The following is a 26,379-nucleotide window of genomic DNA, read 5'->3' on the forward strand; positions in this document are numbered from 1 at the left end:
GGCGAGCTCCAAAACTGGGCGCGACACTTTGTTGTAAATCTCGTCACAAAAAAGCGCTTAAATCACTACAGAGTCTTTTAGGGGGGTGAATTTTAGTAGTGATGCCATTTTTACATGCAAACATATTATATAAGTGCCAATGTTAACGTTAATCAACTGCCCCTTTAAACTGCTGTAGTAACCTCTCCACGCATGTATGTTGTTGTTCCCTGCTCAGCTTGACGTTAGTGCTCAAGTTTATTAGCGCATATGTTTATGCAGAAGCATAGCTTTTGAGTTGACATAATTTCACCATTCTTTTTTTATTTGTTATTTAGATTTTAGGATGAACTGCCTCATTTAAATGATAGAAAATACTCCTGAGCACTTTTGCAGTTGTCATAACGCCACTGTTAAGCCTGAATTACATCAAATTTAGGTTGAAAAAAATGTAATCCTCCCCATGTAAATTATATCTGCCTGTATGTGGCAGTTATGTAATGATGTGTTTAATGAACATGGCGGCCCGCTATATTATAAAAACAGTTTTTAAAATAATTAAGTGTACATAAAAATAATTACGTTATCAAATTAATTTTAGATAAAATATTAACTTTTTACAGCTGCAAATGATAGCGCTTACACATGCGGAATATCCTTATAATGACTTGAGTGTTGTATGTGACGTTGGTTGGTGGTATGCCGTGAGATCAAATATCTAAAACATCTGCCTTGGCTCAAATAAGAGCGTTGGGAGACGCACATTTAATCAATGCTCTCGAGGGGTGAGCACTGTGGTACCGCCTCCTCTGCTTTCCAATCAGGGCCAGGAACATTTTGGAAGCTAGATGGCAGAAGAGGCCCACCGCATCCCGGTCGGGCTTTGGCGCCGTACTTGCCTTCCCTTTGCAATGCAAATATCCCAAACATATCACCCACACAATCACGACTCAACTATGCAGAAAAAAACCCTCCAGTTTTAAGTTAGATAGCGAGATTGTAATTCATTCTTAGTACGACAATCGGGAGGGGACGCTACCTGGGGCAGGGTCACCTCATCTGTCCCGACACCCAAGATGTACACCTCAATACCAATTCTTTTCACTACGGATGGAGGTTTGGCTCTTCCTCCTTTTGCCATCCAGAGCCACTTAATTTGTTGCGCCCACATCATACTGTAATTCCACAGGATGTTCACCAACCCCTCTCCCTCTTCTCTATGCCCCCCCCTCCCCCCCATCTTCTCGCTTACTTGAGGCAAGCGTCACAAGTGCAGATCGATGAAGACACCATTCAAATACTGCACTTGTGTGTTGTGTGCGTCCGTCCACCAGCAACGTCTGTTGAGCCGTGGAATCAACCATGATCAGAACCGCGGGTCGTGTAGAGCGCACCACGAGTCAGGAGACCCGCACACTTGATGCCTCTCTCAGCAGAAATGCTCGAGCCCTCATCCAGGTTGCTTCGGTTCTCTCTTAAATTTCAGTCTCGCTCACTTCTCTGCCTTCAGCGAGCATAAGCACGGCGGACGGCGCGGTGTCTCTCCTCCGGAGAAGAGGGAATCTCCCAGGAAGAAGCAAAAAATAGGTTAGGGATTATATCGTTTGAGTTGTGACAATGACGCGGATTTACAGGGAAGAATGCTACGAGGGATCTATGGAAGTGCGGGACGTCTCAAGCCGGAGATGCTTTAAATGTGGCCGATCTGAAACCACCACGATGAGGATTAGGACGGGAATTGTTTTTTGTAATCTCTTGTTTTGTCTCATGTTCACCTGTGTCAAAGGTAAGACGCGCTGCAGTAACACTCACCAGTCCACTTAGTATTTCACCGTGTCCAAAAAGGTTTAGTTGCCCATAAACGCGCATAAAATAGCGCATCTCTGCTCACCGGGTGGAGTTGAATGGACGCATTTCAGTGTTTTAGCGCTCAATGCATTCTTTGAGTGATCCTCAGGATAAATATTCTTCGAGCAGCGTCTCCTAATAGCCTACGTGAGCTGCTTTGATTAGAGGGCGAACTATTAATTTGTTGAGGCGCAATGACCTGCATTTCCCAAAAGAGTGTGCTTAAACGTGTGGGATGAAGTCGTGCACGTTTCTCCTTTTCTAGGTCGAGGTTTAGAGCTGGGATTTTTTAAGGGCAGTCACCACTGACTCCGTGAGAAGCTGTCATTTCGGGGGGGCTTTTGGTGATGATTAAAGTGGAACCAATTTATTGCTTGGCGTAGAACCTGTGACAGCAGACAGGTGAAAGGTGATCTTGTTTGTATTCAGCTGGTTATGTCACTTCGTCTGCCTACTTGAAGAGTGATTTATATATTGGAGAGCTAATCGTCCCCTAAAATTTGACTAAATATTTTATATAGCCTATTCACTGTCACATTAGTCACTTTTCTTGTTAAAAAGCATTTGAAGGCTTGCTGGCCCCTTTTTAATCTCATCCAATATTTTTAGAAATGCTATGTCTGATGCTCAAAGTGCAGTTGCCATATGTTTATTGTTCATAGCTTAACTTCTTGCAGAGCCAAAAACATGTTGACAACAAGTAGGCGTATAGGCTCAGCTGTTTGGATGTGCACCATGCTTAAAATTCAAATGTACAATTCAAATGATAACCAGGGTAAAAAGGTCAAGCCCTGCACAGCCATTTAATTTTTTTTTCTCATCAAAAGATGTGTTTTAGCACAGCGTGCAAGTGCACATTTTTTATCTACTGAGTGTGTGTGCATGTGTGAGGGGATGGGTGCTCACAGTTTTCAATTTCCATGCAGATTGTTCACCCTCTGAGTAATTCTCATGTCTGTCTGTTGGGGGTGGATGGATTGTGCTGCATGCAGAGTAGAAGCGCCCACCAAGTATGAGCCAAGTCGAGTCGAGCAAAGTGGGCCACAGTTCGTTTTTATCACCACCCACAATGTGGCAATGTCAAACCTCGAGGCCACTGCCAATTCTCCTCGTTTTGTTACTTATTAGGGAGTCAGCCAGCCAGGAGTTAGGGAGGGAGGCAGGTAAAGGATGAGGACAATGATGAGGAAGCTTGAATGGTGACATGGAGCAAGGCAAAAGGAAAAATCCAAACAATTATTTCTTGGTGCTGGCAGTTCTCATGCAGTTGACACACTTCAATGTATACTATGAATGGCCTCTGACATTTCTTTGCAATATATTTTCATGTCGCCCAAGTATTGTTTCATGGAATTATTGGCCTTTTTGGCGTATATTAAAGTTATTTTTCCATTCAGCGATGAGTGATATACTGTTCTTACTCTCAGTGAATAACTGTTTTTTGTCAGTCCACCCTTTATTAATAATGGAATTAAATCAAAATGAGTCACTTGCAATTTAAGTGAATGGCAGTTAGTTATTGGCTGTATTTTTCCTCATCCACCTGAGATAAAAATGCATTCATTAAATGAGCGACAAATCTTGCAAAATATAACTGACGGCATGAAAGATCCTATCGCACGTAGCCACTGATCTGTTGATGACAATAGAAGTCACAATATAGAACGAGGGAACTATGTTTGAGACTCGTACTTCATTTTCTCCTGCACAGAACACCCCACAGTTTCACTGGTTGCCATGGTAACAACATATAAACCTGCAATTTAACTTACACAACAGCTCAGACAATTCTCATTCCGGGATGCTTCAGCCAGTCTCTCAGAGGATCATTTTCGCAAAAAGATTTAAGCCTTCCTTATACATCACTGCCGCAATGCTGTGCACAGTTTGCCTTTCTAATGGCGCACAACTCACGCATTGCTTTGAAATTCCTTTCTGATTTCTGAAAATGTGTAGAGTGAAACTGCAACACATTTTCAGAAATCAGAAATCCCTTTATTGTCATTGTACTGTGTGCTAATCTCGCTGTACACTGTACAATGACAATAAAGGGATTTCTGATTTCTGAAAATGTGTTGCAGTTTCACTCTAAGACAGAGGGTGTTGTTACGGTTGGTCTTGGCTAGGACACCGCAGGGTGGAGTTTCATTTGCATTTCATGACCAATTCTGGTTGCCGTTTTTACTTTGCCGAACAAGGAACAAAGGTGACAACAATGGAGACCATGCCTGCTAGAACGAAGGCACCTAGATGACCAGATGGTGCATTTAATCACATTGCAAAATCTATTTCGAAAGTAGCGGCGTAGAAGGTATGCGCATGTATATGCGTTTTAACCATCACATACCACCTCCACCATCTTCAAGCTAGCTTACTTCGCAGCCGCAGCAAGGAACTGCGTGGTGAGGATTCTTCTCTTCTGTAGTGACAAATAAAATTACCCTTAAAGAGGCCTTGTGTATTGACAAATCTAGTTATCACAGCATGTGACTAAATGGACCAATCACGAGAGATGATGCATGCATTCTACATGCAGCAACCATGTGTTGTGTTGTTGAGATGCCGCGTGACACAATGCGTCAGTCACATAGTGCAATGCGACCGTTGTCGCCCGTGCGTATGCAGGAGTATCTTAATTGGCCACGACATGACTTTACTGTCCGTATTAAAGCAGCGCAATGAAGAAAAAGATTGTTGTTGACGTAGTAGCTTGAGCATGTGTCACACACTGATCAAGCAATGAAAAAACATGCAATTCTGATCCTTTCCATTCAGTCAATTATCTCCATTGCACACACTTTATCTAGACATGCTTACCTTGGAGTCCAGTCTGAACGAATGATATGAAACATGTATCAGTCGATGGCTAAAAACCAACCCAAACCAACTGGAAACTAAAAATGTCAAAAGAGCCGTGTAAAGTCTACATTTGATAAGTGAAAAAGTGTGGAATAAAAAGAGTACCCCTTCCGTGACGTCCATGGATATAGTGTGGGGAAGGTTGCAATTAAACACAAATAGCAGCCTAAATGTGGTTCACGCTAATATCTGCAGTTGACACTGATTGACGTTCCAATCTCATTCAATGGTCTTTAAATGGTAGTGTGCGAATAAAACTTTCGGACATTTTCCTGTTCACTAAAGACTTTTCAATATTTATATATTTCAATATTCAATCTAAGATGCATTGTTAGGAAGTTAGAAAGAAGGCTGTTTATTTTATTTATTTGTTTTAGGATTTCGTATTTTAAAAAAATGATTCATGTTGTTTAGTATGTGGTCACTAGTACAACAAAGTTTTTTGCAAAGCTTTCTTCATAAGAATGATAAAAAAAACCTTCGTTTAAGCTCCTGAATACTTGAAAAATTGGTAAATTTTAGATGTTGATTACAGTGTTTGTTGCTCAGCTATCATTGGGAAACAGGCATCAAACAAGAGTTCTACAGTAAGGCACAAACAAAAGCCATTTATCTTCACTCAACTCAACTCATCTGTGAACTATGAAACAAAAATTAGCACTTCAAATTTTATTTAGTTTGTGACACTGTGTGAAACCGACAGGTTTAAATTTCAGCTATCGCTTACAGCAGGGACTAGTTCTAATGAGCTTGCACAGAAGTAAGGCCCGATTTTTGTAGACAGGTGCACATGTGCTCAGCCAAAAAACTGGGACATCTTCATTTTCATGCCGAGCAAGTCTAGTTTACTGTGTGTGGGAAATTGGCAGACTGCATTGCTCCTTGCTTGCCATTCTGGCAGACTAAGGGCGTTTTCTATTAGACACCCCCCCAATGCACTTCACAATTTGGGAATACAAAGTAGACTAAACTTGACAACAGCCAACTTAGCATCTTCTGCAAGTGGATATCCTGCAGTTATAAACGTCCTTTTCTAGAGGCTATCTCCTGCATGGATTCCAGCGAGCGAGACTGTTATCTTTCTGACATGTAGATTGTGTGCCTCCCCTGTGCTGAATTTAAATGGAATGAAAGGAGCCGCTTCGATTGGTTGGGAATCAAGTCGGCTGTGTTCACTCCCACAAAGCGCAAACGGCCATTTCTAACTGCGCCACTCTACGAAAGTGCCAAATGAAAGAACAATGTGCTGAGTTCAACTGCACTCCATGCTGATTTCCATTTAAATTCTCTTGAGAACACTTAGAGCAGGGGCATCACCTGATGGGAAGTTGAAGGAGAAGTCGAGGTTGTCGAAAGTACTACACAAAGCCCCTTTCTTGTAAACGTAATGGAAATGGAATACATTACTTATTGTTGTGTTCACTGAAAGTTTTTTAATGAGATTTCTTTTATTTGAGGTATTCACTACTCAGTCAATAATTGAGGTCTATCAAGTTGTCAATACAGACAACAATGTCACTATTTAACAATGTTCATTAAAAAAATGGTTACAATGTGATTACATAAACCGATTGCAAAGGCTGCTGGAGCTGATCAGGATTACATTTTCTGACGTAATAAGGAACTATCTACAGAGGATTTTGGGAATCATCCTGCTGGCACTCTTGCTTTACCAGAAATTAAGTATGAGGAAGGCGTAAGTAGTGCCTCCAAAAATCATTAAGCTATAGTAAAATTGGAGAAAAAATACACAGCATAGTAACACTACTGTTTGCTTAGAAATTGAATATTTGTATTGTTGATCCTGCTGTTTGACCTGACATCTCCCACTATGGTCTTATTTGTGTAGAAATCTACACTTGTTTCCTGCCTTTTTGCTTTTAGGTTTGACCATACAGTAGAATTGGATTTGACTGAGTCAGTTCTTCTCGGGTATCATTTTTATTGTAAGCAGTTCTATTAAAGGCAAGACATTGGCAATGTCTTGTCTTTGAGAAGAAAATAGCTCACAGTTTGTGGAGATTAAATGTAATTGGTTGAGGAGACATTTGTTGCCGAGTCAAGGCCATAGATTAAAGATAGACTGTGCAGTTACCAAGTGGAGATTAACCTGCGGGCATTTTTACTGATAAGAACGTCGTATGCCTCCATTTATCAATACTGATATTGTATTTAATGTAATACATTTCAGTACAGTATGCACATAGCCAAAGTATCAATTTATAGTGGAATCCAAACTAACATTTGGGGCCATTTGTAATATCTATAGTAAAATTGATTAAAATCGATGGAAAATATCCTCTTTTTGTTTTGCTTTGTTGTTGGACACACATCTGTTCCCCTCTTGTGATCTACTGAGCTGCAATATGTTTGTCGTATACACCGTAAAAACACAACAGCAGCACGAGAAATGAAAAATACTAACAGTACTTTCAGAAATGTTCTTCTGAGTACAAGTTGTTTATGTTTGTGGACGGGAGTTTTGATATTTGAGACAAGACAAGGAGAAGGGCCAAGCTTAATGAGACAAAAAAATGGTGTTCAAGGTAGAATGCATAGGTGTCTTGTTTACTGTTCGGAATTATTAAAACACATAATTTAATGAACAAACAATTCATTGAAAATGGTTAAAACATTTTGGTTGCATCAATGATTCTACAACTGAATAATAGAAATATGGACTCTCTTCAGGAGGAATAAATTTATTTATTAATTATTAAGAATTTTGGTCATTGTGCTAATCATTGTGTTTTAAGCACTTCTGGCAAAATGGAGTGGACTACTTGTCTCTACCCAGCAGAAGAACTTTTGATTCAGTCATAACTAGTTTTCTTTAGTGTCTTAGGCCATATTCCTTGGGAAGTAAAGCAACATCTAATGCAGTCTTCCGCTGTGGCACAACTCTTATGAGAAGCATTATTCTGCCTAATGCAACATTGACATGGAAACTGGAGTTCACAACATAAGCGTCTCTCAAACATAAAAAAATAGTATTCAAAATTAAAAACGATTTCATGAATATTTCTCATAGTCGATAAAGACAATTTCGTAAAATACCCAAACAAAAACACACATGCACACACCAACGCACATGCACACTCTAAGACACACGCTACTGTATTCAAGTGAAGAACATATGAAATGCTTCGATGTTATGAGGTTACAACAGTTGTGCGATGAAAATTGAATTTGACCTGGCAACACACTTTTTGCTCTCACTGATAACAAGTGTTCATAGGAACTGTATGTTTCATTGTTAGAAAAATGTACATATCAACATCATAGGATTATATATTCAAGGAAAATCTTGAATACCAGCGTTATACTAAGTGTTATAAATCGGACTGTGGGTGAGCATTGTGCACCGTTTTTGCAGTGTACTTATCTATTATTAATTAATTCATTGGTAATCAATTATTTATGCAGTGACCATTTTTCCCTGATTCATTACGCTTTGTTTTTCTCTGTGTTTAAATGCATGTCTAATTTTTTGCTCAGAAATATTTTAGTAAGAAGGCATGGTCTCACTGATATAGGAATCTTGAGAATATTGCCAGCCTCAATGTCCTCAAATAGCTGTATCAGCAGTTTAGATCTGTAGTTACGGTCCAACAGCAAGCGTCTACTGGCAATGAAAGTATCAGCAGCCCAAGGTCAGAGCTGCAGATCGACACATCTACACAAACTATGAATATAATGACACTCCCCCTCTTCTCCATTTTTAGTGTCTTTCATGTAATAAATTTTAGTCCGTCCCATCTTATTCTATTAAAGAGGTTGAGAGTGAGAGAAATGCCTTGCATATTTATAGATTTATTTGAAACCTAAAACTTTACACTATGACAAAAAAAAACTAAGCAAAACCAAGAAACAAACAATGGACGGTGAAAATTCTTACCTTCCCTATTTTTTAGTTTCTATTTATTTGATTTTAATAGGCACATGAATGCTAAAAATTTTCAAAACCGAGAAGTAATATTTGATGTGACTATTTTTTTCACTAAACATAAACCGTCATTTTAATTCACAATAACCAGCAACAACCAAACTGAGATTTACATAAATGTGATGGAAAGTCATACAGATATTGTGAAATGGGTTGATAGTTTTAAGTCTAATGAAAATGGGGGGTAGATGGAATAGACTGCTCACTTAATTTCCCTTCCTATCCATAATGTGGTGGTGCATGTTTTCATAGAAAATGTAGAACAGCTCCTCCCTCTGGAGAACCCCCAATCTGACAAATAAGCAACACGCAGTTCTCTGCTCACATTGATAAAGAGGCCATTAATGGGAGGTTTACTGAAAAAAACAAACAAGGGCTATTGTTTCAGCCTGATGAAAAAAAGATGGATTATTGCTCTGTGGCTGTTTTCCCCTTTTGGAAAAATGGAAATGCTGATGTTATTTGTAACATTGGAGGAGAGAGGCTGGAGTAATATTGGATGTGATGTTGGCACACTGTTTAGTGCGTATGAAAGTGCAGCTTCCACAGTGGTGTTCTGGCAGCACTTGCACGGTGCAACATCTCACAATAGCACTTTTGAGGGCATTGTTGTCTTTCTACAAAACGCATGCATTAGTTAGAATCGCGAAAATATTAGCAGCACCAAGCTTTCTAGAGACCGTTATTATTCTTGGTGACATATACCTGTTATTTCTGTGTGCAATTGAGTGCTTATTTGTGCAGATGCCAACTTTTATAAGCGTGGCGGTGATGGATTTTGATTGGAGCATTTTTCATCTCTGTACGTGGCAATTTCAAACCACCAAATGGAATATTACGAAGCCAGTTTCTACATTTTAGTGGCACGCTCAGGAGGTAATAGTAATTCTTTAAAGAGCATCGTTTCTGGTTCACTTGTTTGAAGTTTCTTTTTCATCAAGCATGCAGCCACGCATAATGCACGACTGTGGTTATGCACATTTTATTTGTATGAATAGTGAAGGTGCAGCAGAGCTACACAGATAAACTCTACTCTGGGGGCATCAATTTAAGTTCTCTGTCTCGGCCTGTGTTTGCATGCATTGCCGTTTGTGCTGATGAAAAAATTATTTCTCATTCCTCCACATTTGATCTGAGGCATAAAGAGCAGCTTGCCAATGATCTGGAAGATGTGTTTTAATTTCCGCAAACAAAATAATTACTAAATAGAACACTGTGCTACAAAGGGAAGCATGACCTATGGAGTTTTCTTTCATATTTGATAATAGCCCGCTTCATTGTCATCAGTGCTTGCACTCTTTAATCGTAGAAAAGCATGAATTATACAATTGTTCCACTCCACCCCGAATTGGTGCAAAACTGCACTTAATTCTAATTTTGGTTCTTTATACAGAGCATTCCCAAAAAATTTACATTTTATATTCCAATAACAAAGCCAATCCTTGCTCAAACAATCTAAAATTTTAAATACGTAAAATACGTAAAGACAAATTAATTTTAATCTTAAAGATAAATTTAAGTTTATATTTGTCTTTTGTAATACTTTTTCAGGGTGCAGAATTACATTTCTGAACAATCAAAAGAGATTTTCTGTGTTAGAAATTAGAATATTCTTCAAACAAGAGGGTGCACCGTGCATTTCATAGACAATTGAATAAAAGATACAACAAATGCCGGTGTTTGAAGAGTTGGAGGAAGAGGAAGTTGTTGGTATGATGTATGTCGGACCGTACACTTAAAAGCCCGGCGCTCAGAATGTCGAAAATGTTGTGCCCGAATGACCAGAAATAGAGTGGAGACAAGACCCATCGAGGTTGGAAGAATGGTGAGATATATAACCTGCGGTTAGCCACTGCAGTCAGGCCAGCCTCCACTCGCAAAAACGAAGTCAAGCCAGCCGCAACTCTTATTTTCAATACTGTGCAACACGGTGCATTACGGTAATGTGCCGAAAGCGCTTGTTGATGGCCACCTTCAAAATAAAAGGTATGAAACTCAAGTATGCACGTCAGTGGTTTTGATTTAAAATAATGTTATTAAACTTGTCTTTTCACCCAGGGGGAATGCAAACTGACTCAGAATTGCACCAAGAAATGTTATGAATTGAGATAGAAAAAGAAATCAATATTAACTGTGCACCAATGGCTGACATTACAACAAATTAAAAAAAAAAAATTCAAAATTAAGTTTTCGTTATCCCATAACCAGACCAGTGCTGGGGAACACTAGATCACCCCAGGTATCCAACCAAAGTACTTTCATCAAAATCTGACGTGGCATTTCAAAATAAAAGGCCAAAGAAATATCAAAATTTGACCATTACACATGATTTTGAAAAATCATCAAAAATTACGTTTCCGTTATCCCGCAACCAGACCAGCGCTGGGGCACACTAGGCAACCCCAGGTATCATACCAAGGTACTTTCATCAAAATTTGATTTGGCATTTCAAAATAAAAGGCAGAAAAAATCTTTAAATTTGACATTTACACCTGATTTAAAAAAATCATTAAAAATTAAGTTTTCGTTATCCCACAACCATACTACTGCCAAGGCACACTTGGACACCCCAGGTATCCAACCAAGTAACTTTCATCAAAATCTGATGTAGCATTTCAAAATAAAACAGAAGAATTCTCAAAAGTTGACCGTAACACACGATTTTGAAAATTCATTAAAAATAAAGTTTTCGTTATCCCGCAACCAGACCGGTACTGGGGCACACTAGGCCACCCCAGGTATCCAACCAAGGTACTTTCATTAAAATCTGATGAGGCGTTTCAAAATAAAATGCCAAAGAATTATCAAAATTTGACCTGTGCACCCAATTTTGAAAATTCATTATAAATTAAGTTTTTGTTATCCTGCAACCAGACTACTGCCGAGGCACACTTGACCACCCCAGGTGTCCAACCAAAGTACTTTCATTAAAATCTGATGAGGCGTTTCAAAATAAAATGCCAAAGAATTATCAAAATTTGACCTGTACACCCAATTTTGAAAATTCATTAAAAATTAAGTTTTCGTTATCCTGCAACCAGACTACTGCCGAGGCACACTTGGCCACCCCAGCTGTCCAACCAAAGTAGTTTCATTAAAATCAGATTTTGATAAAAGTACCTTGGTTGGTTACCAGGGTTATCCTAGTGTGCCCCAGCACTGGTCTGGTTGCGGGATAAGGAAAACTTAATTTTTAATGATTTTTTGTATTCGGTTGTAACGGTCAAACATTCATATTTCTTTGGCCTTTTATTTTGAAATGCCACATCAGATTTTGATTAAATTACTTAGGTTGGATACCTGGGGTAGCCTAGTTTGTCCCAGCACATGACTGGTTGCGGGATAACGAAAACTTAATTTTTTATGATTTTTCATAATCGGGTGTAAAGGTCAAACATTGATATTTCTTTGGCCTTTTATTTTGAAATGCCACATCAGATTTTGACAAAAGTAATTTGGTTAGATACCTTGGGTGGCCTAATGTGCCCCAGAACCAGTCTGGTTGCGGGATAACTAAAACTTAATTTTTAATTATTTTTTATTAAATCAGTTGTAATATCAGCCATTGATCTACAGTTAACATTGATTTCTCTTTCTATCTCGATTCATAACATTTCTTGGTGCAATTCTGAGTTAGTTTGCATTCCCCCTGGGTGAAAAGAGAAGTTTAATAACATTAAATTCAAACCATTTAAATCCAAACCACTGACGCACATACTTGAGTTTCACAGCTTTTATTTTGAAGGTGGCCATCAACAAGCGCTTTCAGCGCATTACCGTAATGCACCGTGTTGCACAGTATTGAAAATAAGAGTGGCGGCTGGCTTGACTTCGTCTTTGCGAGTGGAGGCTGGCCTGACTGCAGTGGTTAGCCCCGCGTTACTGTTTGAAATTCGATGCTGTGCCGTGCTGTAAATTACGCACGATGTCGGTCCTTTTATTCTGCTTGAACTGAAATTTCGTCCTACAGTGTCAAATTATCGATTAATCTGGTCAGATTTTGATAATAGGCAACTAGTACGAATAAATAAGGTATATTCAATAAATCATAAAATGTGAGTGAATTCACAGTAAGATTGACTTTTGATTAGCAGTTTTCCAAGAGGATGTGGCATGTTCATTCATTAAACAAACTCTTAAAACACCACACATTGTCAAAACATTATTGTAATCTGACCTACCTTTTTGCATAAGTAAAATAGTTGAAAAAACAGATCTTCGAAGCTCTTGTCTAATACATAATTTAGTTGCCAACTGTTGTTCTTATTTTTGTATATTAATTTGAGAATTACATATTGTTTTGTATTTATTATTTTTTTAACATGCTGGAATTTAGCGTTTTGAATATGTATTTATTTATTTTTATGCTGCTTAAACATTTGTTGCTTTTTTGGTTGGTTTGATAGTCACATTTTATGAGCGCAGAAGAAAAGAGAGAGAGGTGAATTATGGCGCGGATATTCATGTCAGAATAAAGACGCAACGAAATGCTGTCCTGCCGTGACGGTGCTCTTTAGCTAGGATGACGCCAGAAGAAATACATATAATTTAAACCTATACTGGAACCCACCATACCACAGCCGCTGAAGACAAGGTAGAACAACTTTAAAGGATTACACTCGACACTCGTCTCCGCCGGTGTGAAATTCAATCGCTTTGCAAGAACGAAACTGGTCCATTTAGGTGTTCTATTCTTATCTTTTGACCACTCAAACAACTGTTGGCCTGAATGTGCACAATGCAGTGCCGCACAGCACTGAAGCATTTAGCTGAAAGACACGATAATGACGGCAAAGAGCAGTAAAAAGGGACAATCAACGATGCAGTAGAATAGCTGACTGGCGACTCAGCCTTCTTTAAATGACATCATTCCCGAAGAATACCGGAGATTGCCGAATATATGCATTTTTGTTGTTACTGTAAGCGCGTCGCTATGGATTTAATTATGAATTAACAAAAGTGTGCTTAAAATAGTTTTAGCCATTAATATTACTGAAAACTGTCACGATCCGTCTGCGGCGTCTCCAGCAACTGGGCGTGGCCCGGCGGCTCCGCTCCGGGAAGCGGCCACGAGCGAGACGCGCTCCCGATCGCCACAGCTGAATGTCATTATGACACTAATCATTGGACTACTTAAGCAGCCGACGCGGACATACCCGCGTCGGATTATTGTTCCACGTTGCTCATGCTATTGCTCATGCTCTCGTTCACAGATTGTTCTGCTCGCGATTTGCTCTTGTTCTGTTGTTTGCGTTTTCATGTTTTGAATTTCACCAGCTACTTTTCGGCTCGCTTTAAGTTTATCGTTCTCAATTGGATTTGGTCTTCACCCTTTCGTGGTAAGCATTGTTTTTCGGTTTCTTGCGTTGCAAGCGTTTTCTGTTGATTCCTTAATTTTTCCTGGAGTGACTCGGTCTCCCAGCGTTTTGTGTTTCGCCTCTCCGGCGGCTGTACTCATAGAACCCTTGCGGTTACTAAATTTATAGATACTGCTTCATAGTGATTATTGTGTATTGCTTGACGGCTTCCAATAAACATCCTGTCAATCAATTCCTCCTGAGTCTGCGATTAAGGATCCACCTTCCACCGCTTTCCAGCCTCGGCTGGGAAGCGGTCCTGACAAAAACATGGTTGGCCAACTTTACTTCACACTAGGTCTTTAGCTGGAAGATAATACGGAAAAAAGGGTCTGTATCATGCTATTTTAAGTATTCCACAGCTAAGTATAGGCATACACCTTTGGCCCAATGGCGATCTATTTATTTATTTATTCATTTATTTATTTTTATGTAATATGAGTGATTTTGGTGACTATTTTTATAAATCTGTGTCATCCAGTGTTGGACATTGTCATGTAATGGTGCTAAATTTGTATTTGCGACTGTGTTGCACCTTTACGGTAACTGAGTGTCACAATTGACTCGAAGGGGTCTCGCGAAATCGTTCATGTAAGGGAGGGGAGTTGTTGGAGTGGTATCACCATTAAAACGTGTTACAAGACAAGAGCCTCGTTGCCATCATTTACAGACATTGCACTGGATGAGATCCTGAAGTGGGATTGTCAGCAGAAAGAGATCCATATAATTGTTTGTCATCAGAATAAAAATTATATATATTATGCTGTTGCATGGGCACAGGATATTTACAGTTTAGATGTACTACCAGAATCTTAAAAGTCACTTTTTTTTTTTAAACCTCCAAAACATGGCAAAAATTGTTCTTTCCCCTGAACCTCCAAGTCTTCAGCCTAACACGGCACCGTCAGTGTGCAGCCTCATGTCATTGTGAATCACATGTGAGTCCTCCCGTTGCTGCAGCAGTCAATTGTCCTATTCCTGCTTTGATGGCTTTAGCCTTTATTGTACTGTATAAATAGGGAGCATGTTTTACTATTAAGGTGGCTAACTAGCGTGGCTATCATGTTAACGTCTACTAGTTTATGTCAAAGAGCATTTTATATGCATCACACTCGCTTGAAGTAGGACGAGCGCAGTGAGCGAGCTTGAGGATGGCTGAAGGAGGTGGTGATGGTGGGGCTGCGTTTGTTGTCTGGTTTTATTGCTTTTGGAAAGCACTTTGAGATACAATTTGTATGATAAGGTGCTATACATATAAAGTTGAATTGAACTGAATATCCCACTTTCAAAGTATGGTTACCAAAGAAGCAAATACTTTAATGATGGCACAGAGAGCCCGGCCCATGACTGTTTGACAAATTCAAGGTAAGCAATGTATTAAAATAATGCTGTCTTCAGGGTGTAACCAGTTCAGGGTGTAACCTACTGCCCGAGGATGGCTGGGATTGGCTCCAGCACGAGTGCAGCCCTCATGAGGATAAGCAGTCTGGATGGTGGATAATATAGATTTTGCTCAATGGGAAAACATGCGGTCTTTATTTAGCTAAATATTTAAAAATTTATTTTTTTTCAAGATACAATTTCGGCACGTTCATACAATACAATACTACGGAGCCCGCCAGGGGACATTGGGAAAATATTTAAGATTGCGTTATAATGCAATACTTTGCAATATATTGCAATAGTTAATGACAAAATTAAACCCCATACTATTGCATTATATTGCAATACTAATTGCGGTATAAGGCAATCCGTTTTCCTTTTTTTTTTTATTGTGTTATATTGGTCACTGATAGTGTAGTGGTACACTCGCCGGGGTGTATGGGGTGTTTCAGTAGAGTAGCACCTTAGTTAGTAGACTGTCGTGCTCTGTAGTTTCAACCTACAGTGCAGTTTACTAACCCTGGTCTCTGCCGGGCACTCAACTCTCACCTGTGGCTCCAAGTAGCTGTAGCATGCGCAGCGGCCACACCCCGGCAAACCGCTTCGACAGGCGGGCTAAACCAGGTGAGGGGCCAAGAACCTCCGCTCTTGGTGGACTCGGGCTATGTCTGGCCCAGCATGTCTGCCCTGTGACTGGCTGGCGACCGTAGTCAGCTGGGATAGGATCCAGCACCCTCCCGCGACCCTGTTCAGGATAAGCGGTGTGGATCATGACATGACATTGCGTTATATTGCAAAGAAAAATAATTATTGCAATATTACACAATGTTATTTTACGAGGGAAAAGACGTACACTTACGGGTCCTAGACTTGCACAGTGGCGATGTCGGGAGCATGCATGCCGGTGTTGTGCCAAAGTATTTAACCCCCAAAAAAATCTGTATCCCCTGACGCGGGAGCGCGTACGCATTGACTGAAGGCGGCGTGATGTTAGTACGTTTGTTTTCATTGAAAGGCATGAAGAATGCATAATTTTGTGTTTTTGATTTGCTGTAATTTAAACTAGGTTTTGCATAAAAGTGGTAGTATCCTTCGGTGTGGTTTTCAGCACACCATTCGCTACAATTTAACACGTAAAGTAAGCGTTTGACTCCGCCGAAATTACCTGCTATTGCATTTGTTTGGACAAAGAAGTTTTGCAATCAATGAAGCGACTAATGAATTTCAGTGATCGAACACAATAAAAAAGGGAGAGGATAAGTGAAGTGGGCTATCATGTTTCCAGATTGATCAAATTTAAGTGGGAAGATACATACAGGTGGTCTCCTGGTAGAGAACACATAATTGCATTCCAATTGGCAGTTTGATTTTTTTGTAACCATCGACAGCCGGGTCAAGAGTAGATAAAGAAAAACAAAATAGTCACTTGCGTTATGCGTCGGACTCGAGATGCATTCAAAGACCACTCACACAGTAGGACATCCATTTACGTCTTCAAAGCATCAAACAACTACACAACCCAAAACAATATGGATATGATAGCAGGCAGTAACCTCATAGGTGATCAAACAGGTGAAGCCCAACAATCAAAGGACTAACTGTATATTACTGAGATCATTTTGAGGAACTGCAGCAAGTATGAGCAGGATCCCTCTTTCTTAGGCACAGTTACCAGGGGATACTGATTCTGGCAGGTGTTGCCAGAATAAGTACCCCCCCCCTCCAATCACAAAATTATTAACCCCAACCAGCAAGTGACTTATTCTGTGTATTTCTAGGATCATTTTGAGTAAGTGTAGTAAATTCGAGCAGGATCCCTTTTTTCTAAGCTAACTTACTAGGGGTAAGCAACCCGGAAGTGGAATCTCTCGTTCCATCACAAATAATTTGTGTTATTTTGCAATAAAAAAAAAATAATCAAAGCAATATAAAGCAACGCTATTGCGTTATATTGTAATAGTATTGCGTTATAACGCAATTAGCATTGCAATATAGCGCAATAGTATTGCGTTTTTTTGCATTAACTATTGCAATATATTGCAAAGTATTGCATTATAATGCAATCTTAAATATTTTCCCGATGTCCCCTGGCGGGCTCCGTACAATACAATACAATACAATACAATACAATATTAATTATATAGCGCATTTTACAACAGCTGGAGCTGTAACAACTGCGATACAGCTCTATTTTTGCTCAACGTTATCAATACTGTCAAATCTGATTTTGTCCCATGCTTACTGTATGTAGCATAATGAAACCAAATGGGGACTGTAGTGGCAACTCTTTCGGGTTTACTTGCCACTGTAGGAGCGGGTGAATAATAACTAGCCTGACGCGACAAAACTTCCAACTCAGGATCTTCGTTTCACAAGTTTACTAATATTTCCATAACTCAAACATGACGTGGTCGAGGTCGTCGATCGATGTGGCTTGAGGTCGCTGATCGTGGTTGCCGCTGTCGGCGCTCGTTGACCAGCGTCGGTGGTGTGGCTGTCAGAGTTCGCTGATCGGCGTCGTTGTTAGGGTCGCTGCTTGCGTCGAGGATTGAAGTCGCTGCTTGGCGTCGATGATTGAAGTCGCTGCTTGGCGTCGGTCAGAAAAACTTTGTCACCACCACCCGACCTTCTGAATGTGTGTTTTAGGCACGTCACATGACTACTATTTATACGGCATGTCACATGACTACCTTCTCACGTGTGGCTCGTTAGGTAATCAATACCGTTTCTAAGACACGCAATGCTAAACTAAATTTTCTTCCAACATAAAATACAATTATGTATCTCAATAATGTTTACATAATAATAATGAATTCCAAATTAGAAAACATTGCTCAATATGGCTCTTACAGGGACATATTTAAATTAACAGCAGAAAGCCAAGGATAGCTCTCTGGGGAACACCACAAGGACAGACCACAGGATTCGTGGTTCCCAAGAGAATCTGAAAATGATTATTAATGACGTAGGAGGAAACCTAGTTAAGAGCAGTCCCCCTGTGAATGCATGGTGATCAAGGCAATGAACCAAAAGGGTATAGTCAACTGTATCAAAAGCGTCGCAAAGATTGAGCAGGATAGAAATTTTACTGAATTAATTACACCTGGATAAGGTAGTCGTCGAAGGAATCCACAATTCCGAGATCGCAGAATTTATCGCTGATTTCAAAGCCCTCCGAGAAAATCAAAGCAGACTTCACTAAAGGGCCCCGGTCTGGCAACCTATTGCCGACACATCCTCTCACTAATGCACACGCAACATGCGCTCCATTTATGGCAAACTAATTAATGACTCTATATCAGGGGTGTCAAACTCATTTTAGCTCAGGGGCAACATAGAAGAAATTCTATTACAGAGTGGACCGAACCAGTAAAATCATGATCTATAACATCAAACAATTGGCGTCAATATTATGCAGATTATCGCTATTTGCATGCTGTCCTGGTGTTACCAGAAGTTGAATGTTTCATATCCATTGTTTTGTTTTTCCCCCAATAAAACCATGACTTAAGGATAGGTTTTAAATAATGACATCCAGGCTAGTTCCTTGTTCAATTTGCTCTACTCATCTGAGTATTACTTGTAAATATAGAAGAACACTTTGAATGAAAGGTTGACAGATTGACTGTCACATTGAATTTTATCCATACATTATCTGTACCGGTTCTCCTCACTAGGGTCATGAGGGGTGCTGGAGCCTATCCTAGCTGTCTTCGGGCAGTAGGCGGGGTACACCCTAAATTGGTTGCCAGCCAATTGCAGGGCACACATGGACGAACAACCATCCACGCTCACACTCATACCTCGGGTCAATTTAGATTGTTCAATTGACCTGCCATGCATGTTTCTGGGATGTAGGAGGAAACCAGAGTACCCTGAGGAAACCCACGCAGGCACAGGGAAAACCTGCAAACTCCACACAGGAAGACCGGAGCCGGAATCGAACCCACGCCCTCCGTATTGTGAGGCCAACGTGCTAACCAGTCGGGCCACGTGCCCTTTTAACGCCGTCAATTTTTTTAACGAGCGATTGATCATCTTGGCCTAATAAACAATGTAGTCCTATGACGTAGCACTGACGCTTGCGAGACCGGAAAAAAACATCAAGCACGCGAAATTTAGGACACGCCTGCATGAACTTGCTGTGCGGAGTTTTCGCCGGTTTATAGAACTAAAAGCATCATGGCGAGTGGTAAAAATGACGCAATCTCAATTCTGAATGGCATGTTTTTTAAAAAAAAAAGCTACCTATTGGTGTCATTGATAAGAGCAAAGTCATTTGTGTGTATTGCCATCGTGCACTGAACTACCATCGCAGCACGTCCAGTTTAAAATACCATTTGATGGCCAAGCACACCACTGATGCCAATTCTCCAACCCCTTGTCAAACCCAGGCATCCATGGATAATTTGCGACAGAAACCGATGAATGGATCAACTAAAAAGAGAATCACCGAAGCCATAGCTAAGTGGGTGGCCACTGCGTGTTAGCATCGTGGAGGACGAAGGTCTGGCTGAAATACTTCGCATTGCCTGCACTTAAAATTGTCCTCGAGATACACCATTGCAACCCGCATTCAAGACTTGCAGGAAGCGGAGAAGGCGGAAGCAGTCACGCTCACCGGTGATTACTAGACTTCTCTCAGTAACCACAACTACCTTGGTGGGACAGCCCATTATTTTGTCCCATTTCATTTGCACTTTGTTGGCATTTTATATTTCTTATATGACTCCAATTTGATCCCTGAGAAAGGCTAATAGCTTTCTTTGATTCTTGAATACGATCTAAATGGAGACATCTTTGCAGACATTTATTTGCGAAACATTTCTCAAAACTGCCCACAAGCGCCACACTCCAGCAGTGTTGGTTTGCAAGGCCCAGTGGTTCTGAGACTTGCTAAAGATGTACAGCTAATTTGGCACAATATTTGCAAATTATTTTGAAGTAAATATATATATATATATATATATAATTAAATATACTTCATATTTGGTGATTTTGCATCAATCCCAAGATATTATTCAAGTAAATATCGGTTACAAGCTTCGAAAAATAGTAGTTGAAAAATGTGATGTTTTTTTTTATGATTAGTTAGTTAAAAAAAATTAATCACTTGACAGCACTAATATATATATATGTATATATATCCATATTTATAAAAAAGATCTGTGTTGAAGGTAATAGTCCATTGAATTAATTTTATCGATGTATCTTGCTTGTGTGCAACTAACATGGGCCATTTTGGGGTGGTGATTTATTCAGTTGGGCCATACTTAATTTTATACTTTACCAAATCTTTTCACGGGTCGGATTAAACCCTTTTGCGGGCCTGATTCATCCCGCGAGCCGTATGTTTGACACCCCGCTCTACATCATACTTTACGATGATATGTCCGAGAGACTACGTGCAATTGTTAGTAAACAAGGGCGTAAACAAGAAAAGATGGAGAACATAAACAACAATCTTGAGGTAAGTGCGGAGGATATTAGGGCCTAGGGTTTAAATTGAGAATAGCAATTTACGTTGTCTTTGTTGTCGTGCGTCGACGCAAGACTCCTGCATTAAAACACGAAGGAACTTAGTTAATTTCAACTGAAATTTTAGACGGAAAAAAGCTCAAAGTATTTTAGACGGAAAATAGCTTAAATATTGTCTTTGCACTGTACTTATTCATTTTATTTTCAGGAAAGTTAGAGTTCGCTAGCATTCACAAAGATGTCCTGCACTCATCGTAAGATCATGCATAAGGCTTTTTTGGCTATATTTTCGTGTTATTTACTCATGTATTTATTGCTTTATTCAAAACTGGGTGTCACCAATGTGCTTACAATATTATGCATTTAATAATTTGGCAGGAACAGAAATAATGATAATAATAATAATAATAATTATTATAATAATAATAATAATAACCCTATAATGGTATACATTTGATCTTATACCACAAAGAAAGAAAGAAAAGTAATATGTACATAATTAGGTATAGATACTCATTATGGTACTTTAATACTACCTTAGATACTTTCCTTGGGCTTGTTTATCAGATAATTCATAAATGTATTAATTCTCACTCTTCTTATCTGATATTAGGCAAAAATATTTTGTTTGTGTATAAATATTAATCATCAGTATTGCATTGAAGTATAAATTCAATGACTGGACCAAATTGAAATGCATTAGGAGGAAGGAAAATGTAAATGTTTCTGGGGTGTATTCCTGACTTGTACAATGATAGGTGATTGTAAATGATCCAATGATTTAGTGGTGCTGTTTTTGCAATGACAAAAAGTATAAATGAAGAGATTGCTGCACTCACATTGACATAATGGGCTTTAGAGTCATCAGTTAGAGGGCCCTCAAAGGAAACTTTGCTTAGGGCCCCCAGAAGTCCAGGTGACCTATTGATGCATATGCTCAAACGACGACGTTGAGTGACACGCGCTCAAGACGACGTTATGCGACCGTGTTTATCGAGGTATGTATGGTGCAGCATGTTGGGGCTCATCTTTTTATCAATTCATATGCACAGAGGTGTGATGCGGGAGGAGGTAGAAATATTTTGGAGAATTGAAGCGGGGCTTTTCAATCTCATTTCATGGAGTAGTCTACTAAAGCTGATGTTGCATCATTGCCCCACGCGACTAAATTACGACCAATTATTGTTATCATTCTGTAAGCATTATGTTTAAAATATCCAAGTCAAGTGGATAGTTTACACACTGTTTAAATCTATGCTCGAACATCAATTTTTTGCATCATACCCATACTTTGGTGAAATGTTTTGCACTTTGCCATGGAATCAAAAATTGTTCTCCGCAAAATCAGGATTGTTCTCCAAGGAATCAACACGTTTTCTCGGCAGATTCCTGGGGGAACTGGCGCTCTTGATGCTATGTAGTCTACGGCCCCCTCTTTCCGGTTTGTGTACAGCCTCTGGATGCTAGACTTGTGATCGAACCCTCCAGTTTTATCCGCTTATCCTCACGAGTGAGTGTGCTGGAGTCTATCCCAGCTGTCTTCAGGCAGGTACACCCTAAACTGGTTGACTGCCAATAGCAGGGCACACAACTATTCTTACTCTAAATCATACCTAGGGCCAATTATTGTTCCATAACCTCCCATGCATGTCATTTGGAATGTGGGAGGAAACCGAAGTACCCAGGAAATACCCATTCAGGCACGGGGGAGACCATTTAAACTCCAAACAAGAAGAGACACCTAATAAAAAATGTGAATTGAATCTCTGTCAATGTTCACGTTTTAAAATGATCACTTCTACAAAATTCCTAAAAAATCACAATGTCCCATCAATGGTGAGGTAATTTTTGAACAGGCCCGCGAGTCGAGTCAAGCCAAGCCAAGCCAAATTTATTTATATAGCCCTTAATCAGAAGAAAGTCTCAAGACCTCACATGCCCACAGTTTACAAATATTAATGACATCTCCTGATCTTAAGCCCCAGGAAAATTGAGAAACCTTGAGAAGGGACCACAGATGGGTGGATCCCCCTTTCATGATGGTCATGCTTCAATGGATGCCGAATGCGCAATATTTAACACATATACAATGATACAGTGAACCCTCGCTACTTCGCGGTTCACCTTTCGCGGGTTCAGTGCTTCGCGGGTCTAAAAAATATTCGGGGGCATTGTAGTTTCGCCGAGCGGCACGACGAGGCGCTGGAGCGGTTAGACGGCCGGCGTGCGCCGAAGAAGAGCGTGGGCGAAGAGGAGAGTGGACGAAGAAGAGCACGTTCCCCTGGACACGATCGGTGGCGACGTTTCGCGCGGTTCGGACCGTACCAGAGCTCCGGCCGGCGTGCGTGGCAGTTAAGCCGTAGAGGAGCACCTTCCCCGGGCACGGGCGGTGCCAAGCGTCCCCTAAGTTTAACCGAATGGAAGCTCCGGAGGAGGAGGGCATGCTCGCGTCACAGTAAGCCGAAGAGGAGCACCTTCCCCGGGCACGGGCGGTTCCAAGCGGCCCCTAAGTTTAACCGAATGGAAGCTCCGGAGGAGGAGGGCATGCTCGTGTCACAGTAAGCCGAATAGGAGCACCTTCCCCGGGCACGAGCGGTGCCAAGCGGCCCCTAAGTGTAACCGAATTGAAAGCTCCGGAGGAGGAGGGCGGGTGTGCGTCACAGTTAAGCCGAATTGGAGCACCTCTTCCGCCCGGGCACGAGCGGAGCGCGAGGCTGGAAGTTATGAATGAATAAATAAATAAATAAATAAAGAATGCCACCTTTCATTTCACAGGGCACACCGGACGGCGTACCAGCAGGTAAAAGTCGGAGTAATTAAATAAATACAAAAAGAATGGCTGGGGAATAAAAAAATAATTTGCTTTAATAATAATTAGTTTTTTTTGTTATAACATGAATTTCACTCTCTCTCTCTCTCTCTACCCGTATATATATATATATATATATATATATATTTATTATATATATTGTATATTTTTTTTAAGCATTTTTGAAGGTGCGCCGCTACTTCGCGGATTTTCAGTTTTCGCGGGTGGTCTCGGTCCCCATTAACCGCGATAACCGAGGGTTCACTGTAGTTGAAATAATGAGAAAGTCAATCAAATGAAGTGCTGCAGGTTGATAACTTCGGTGAAGTGGCTCCCTGCCCAGTTGGTCATTACCAAAATATCCATAGCACCGTCTCCGAGGATGTGGTAAACCTCCGGTCTTGTACCGGACAGTTGCTGTAGAGTTCATTCAATCATCATCACCTAATTCCCAAGTCGGTGAAGGGGGGACAGAAAGGAGAATAGAAGCAGCAGTAAACAGACCAACAAATAGTTCAAATAAATGCAGAAGACCATAAATAACTCTTTAGTCGTGCTTTTCACATTTCTACTAGCTTCTCACATGTGGTGCATGGGGACTGCCTTGTACCCGTGGGTACTACATTGGTGATCCCTGGTGTAAATAAAGCGCTATATAAGTCTTCTTCATTTACTATTTAAGGCAACTTTTCATTATTTTCATATTTGCCAAAGGCTTGCATATTATTCTTCCAAAAATATCAATGGTCTACCTTTACTGGCAGCAAGATACTTCTCTGCGTGCGCCACAATAATAAGTAATTCGTTGAGCAGGTGGAGATCTAAAATCCAGTTTTGAACGAAAAAAGGCAGCTGTTTGTGATGCCATGGCGATGGCCGAGACGCGTCCGCAAATAGTCGTGTTCCTGTTATATTTCACTCTGTATGTGCAATGGCCAAAAATGGCAACCGCCATGTGAAGATGATCTCCTTTCTTGCTAAATCCAAAGCGTTTCCATAGAAACTAATGGATTCCTCTTAAAAAAATCCTCCTTCCTTGCCTACATGTTCTATCTTCATTTAGTATTATCTATGTTGCGTGCTTGACGTAAATCTCAAGCACAGACTGTGCATGAGTAAAAAACTAATAAGTTTTAAAAAAAATACCATTCAAACCTGAATAAAAAATAAAAGGGCATCAGAAATTTTGAGTATACAATTATTTAGTTATTTATATAGTCTCAATTGATGAATAAATATAGTAACTAATCCCATGCACTCTGTAATCAGGCCTCACTGATGGATGTATGTATGTAAGTTGGCTGTCTCCCCTTTATGGTCAGGTGAAAAAGTGATGCATTTATTGTGTTTAACTTCAGTATTAGTTTCACTGCTTCCCTTTCAGTTTATGAAAACCCTTCATTATGAACAATGTAAACTGCATTTAAGCACGGGAGAAAATATGTGACAAAAATAAGAGGAGAAGCTTGAAAGTGCATAGCTCAATAGGCCATTGGATGGTGGGCTCAGACAGCCTTTGAAGAGACATGCATGAGGGGTGAAGGCAAACCACTATAGATCAAAAAGCCCACGTGGCGCTCAAAGCAAACCTTCTTTCTTAGTAACAGACTCATTTATTTATTTACTTCTTTGCATTTACATGTAGTCATTGTTACACATTCAGTGAGATTTTGTGCCTCACATTCAAAACTCACAGCTAGTTGGTGTACAATTACTTCTCAATGCAAAACATATTCATAATTCTCTGCAGCAGAAGTGGATAAGGGGCACAATAGTGAGAGGACTAATTGATGGGTGACCTTTGGGTTACCCCCACACTTGGCAAACAATACTTACATATCTACAGTACTTTCTTCATTGAGAGAGAGAACACTAAGTATTTACCTCTTTAAGTTATGCAAAATATCTAATAATACAAAATTGGTTTAACACACTGGCATACACCTCATTATACAGTGGATGTTTATATCAATGGTGAATTGCAAAATCTTCCATATGAAAATTTGTGTCTATTTTGAGATCAGTGTTGTAGTGGCGTCTTAATTTTTTTTATGCCAAATAGAGTTTCTAGGAAATCAAGGCAAATTTGTTTGTGTTTCAAATTGGTCATCATAACCTGCTGCCTATTTTACCTGAAAGATACAATTTTCTCCAAATGATTTTAACCGCCCTCCCTTCTTTTATGCAGAAGTACAGCCTTGGGTTAGCAGGCACACATTTTAGTGGTGAGCACTGCTATTACAAAGTAAAAAATCATCAGCTCCAGTAATCATTTTTATTTTCAAAAATGAATGGAGGGCCTCTCAATGTGGGCTGCCAGATGCACATTCCTGACCTTTTGAACATACAAAACAATTCACACAAACATTTGTGTGAGGTTCTGCACAAAAATTATAGCTTAGTTACTATTGTTTGTCACAATGCCATTATTCCACTAATTACTACCCACCATTACTCAAAATAGCACTTTTTTTGTGCAGAGTTGTTTTTCTGACAGCTTGTATTGAGCCATTTTAGTGATTAGTGTAACTTACAATACAGAATAATATATATCATGTACTGTCTCAGGTATTGAGACTCCTGTTTCCAGGAATAATAATGTTAATTTTTATTTATTTGACTATTTTTACCTTTGTCAAAGATGAAGGTGTCCATCTATCCATCTTCTGTACCGCTTCACCTCACTAGGGTCGCGGGGTGTCTGGAGCCTATCCCATCTA

General features: G+C 40.0%; 1 protein-coding gene across 7 annotated transcripts in view; it reads left to right on the forward strand.

The window, feature by feature from the left end:
- Positions 1-1,276: 1,276 nt before the first annotated feature.
- The window catches only part of LOC148329655 (CUB and sushi domain-containing protein 3-like), a 493,599-nt gene continuing 468,496 nt past the window's right edge, over positions 1,277-26,379 (forward strand). For all 7 annotated transcript variants that reach the window (XR_015845569.1, XM_088306210.1, XM_088306213.1 and 4 more), the window contains exon 1: positions 1,277-1,765. Coding sequence is in view for 6 of the 7 variants with exons in the window: in XM_088306210.1 (XP_088162336.1) it covers positions 1,597-1,765 (169 nt within the window). In the remaining variant the exon portion in view is untranslated. The remainder of the gene's footprint in view (positions 1,766-26,379) is intronic.

The sequence above is a fragment of the Idiotropiscis lumnitzeri genome, chromosome 10, assembly GCF_059441095.1.
Source record: "Idiotropiscis lumnitzeri isolate Australia: NSW breed Sydney's pygmy pipehorse chromosome 10, RoL_Ilum_1.0, whole genome shotgun sequence".
Classification (NCBI taxonomy): domain Eukaryota; kingdom Metazoa; phylum Chordata; class Actinopteri; order Syngnathiformes; family Syngnathidae; genus Idiotropiscis; species Idiotropiscis lumnitzeri.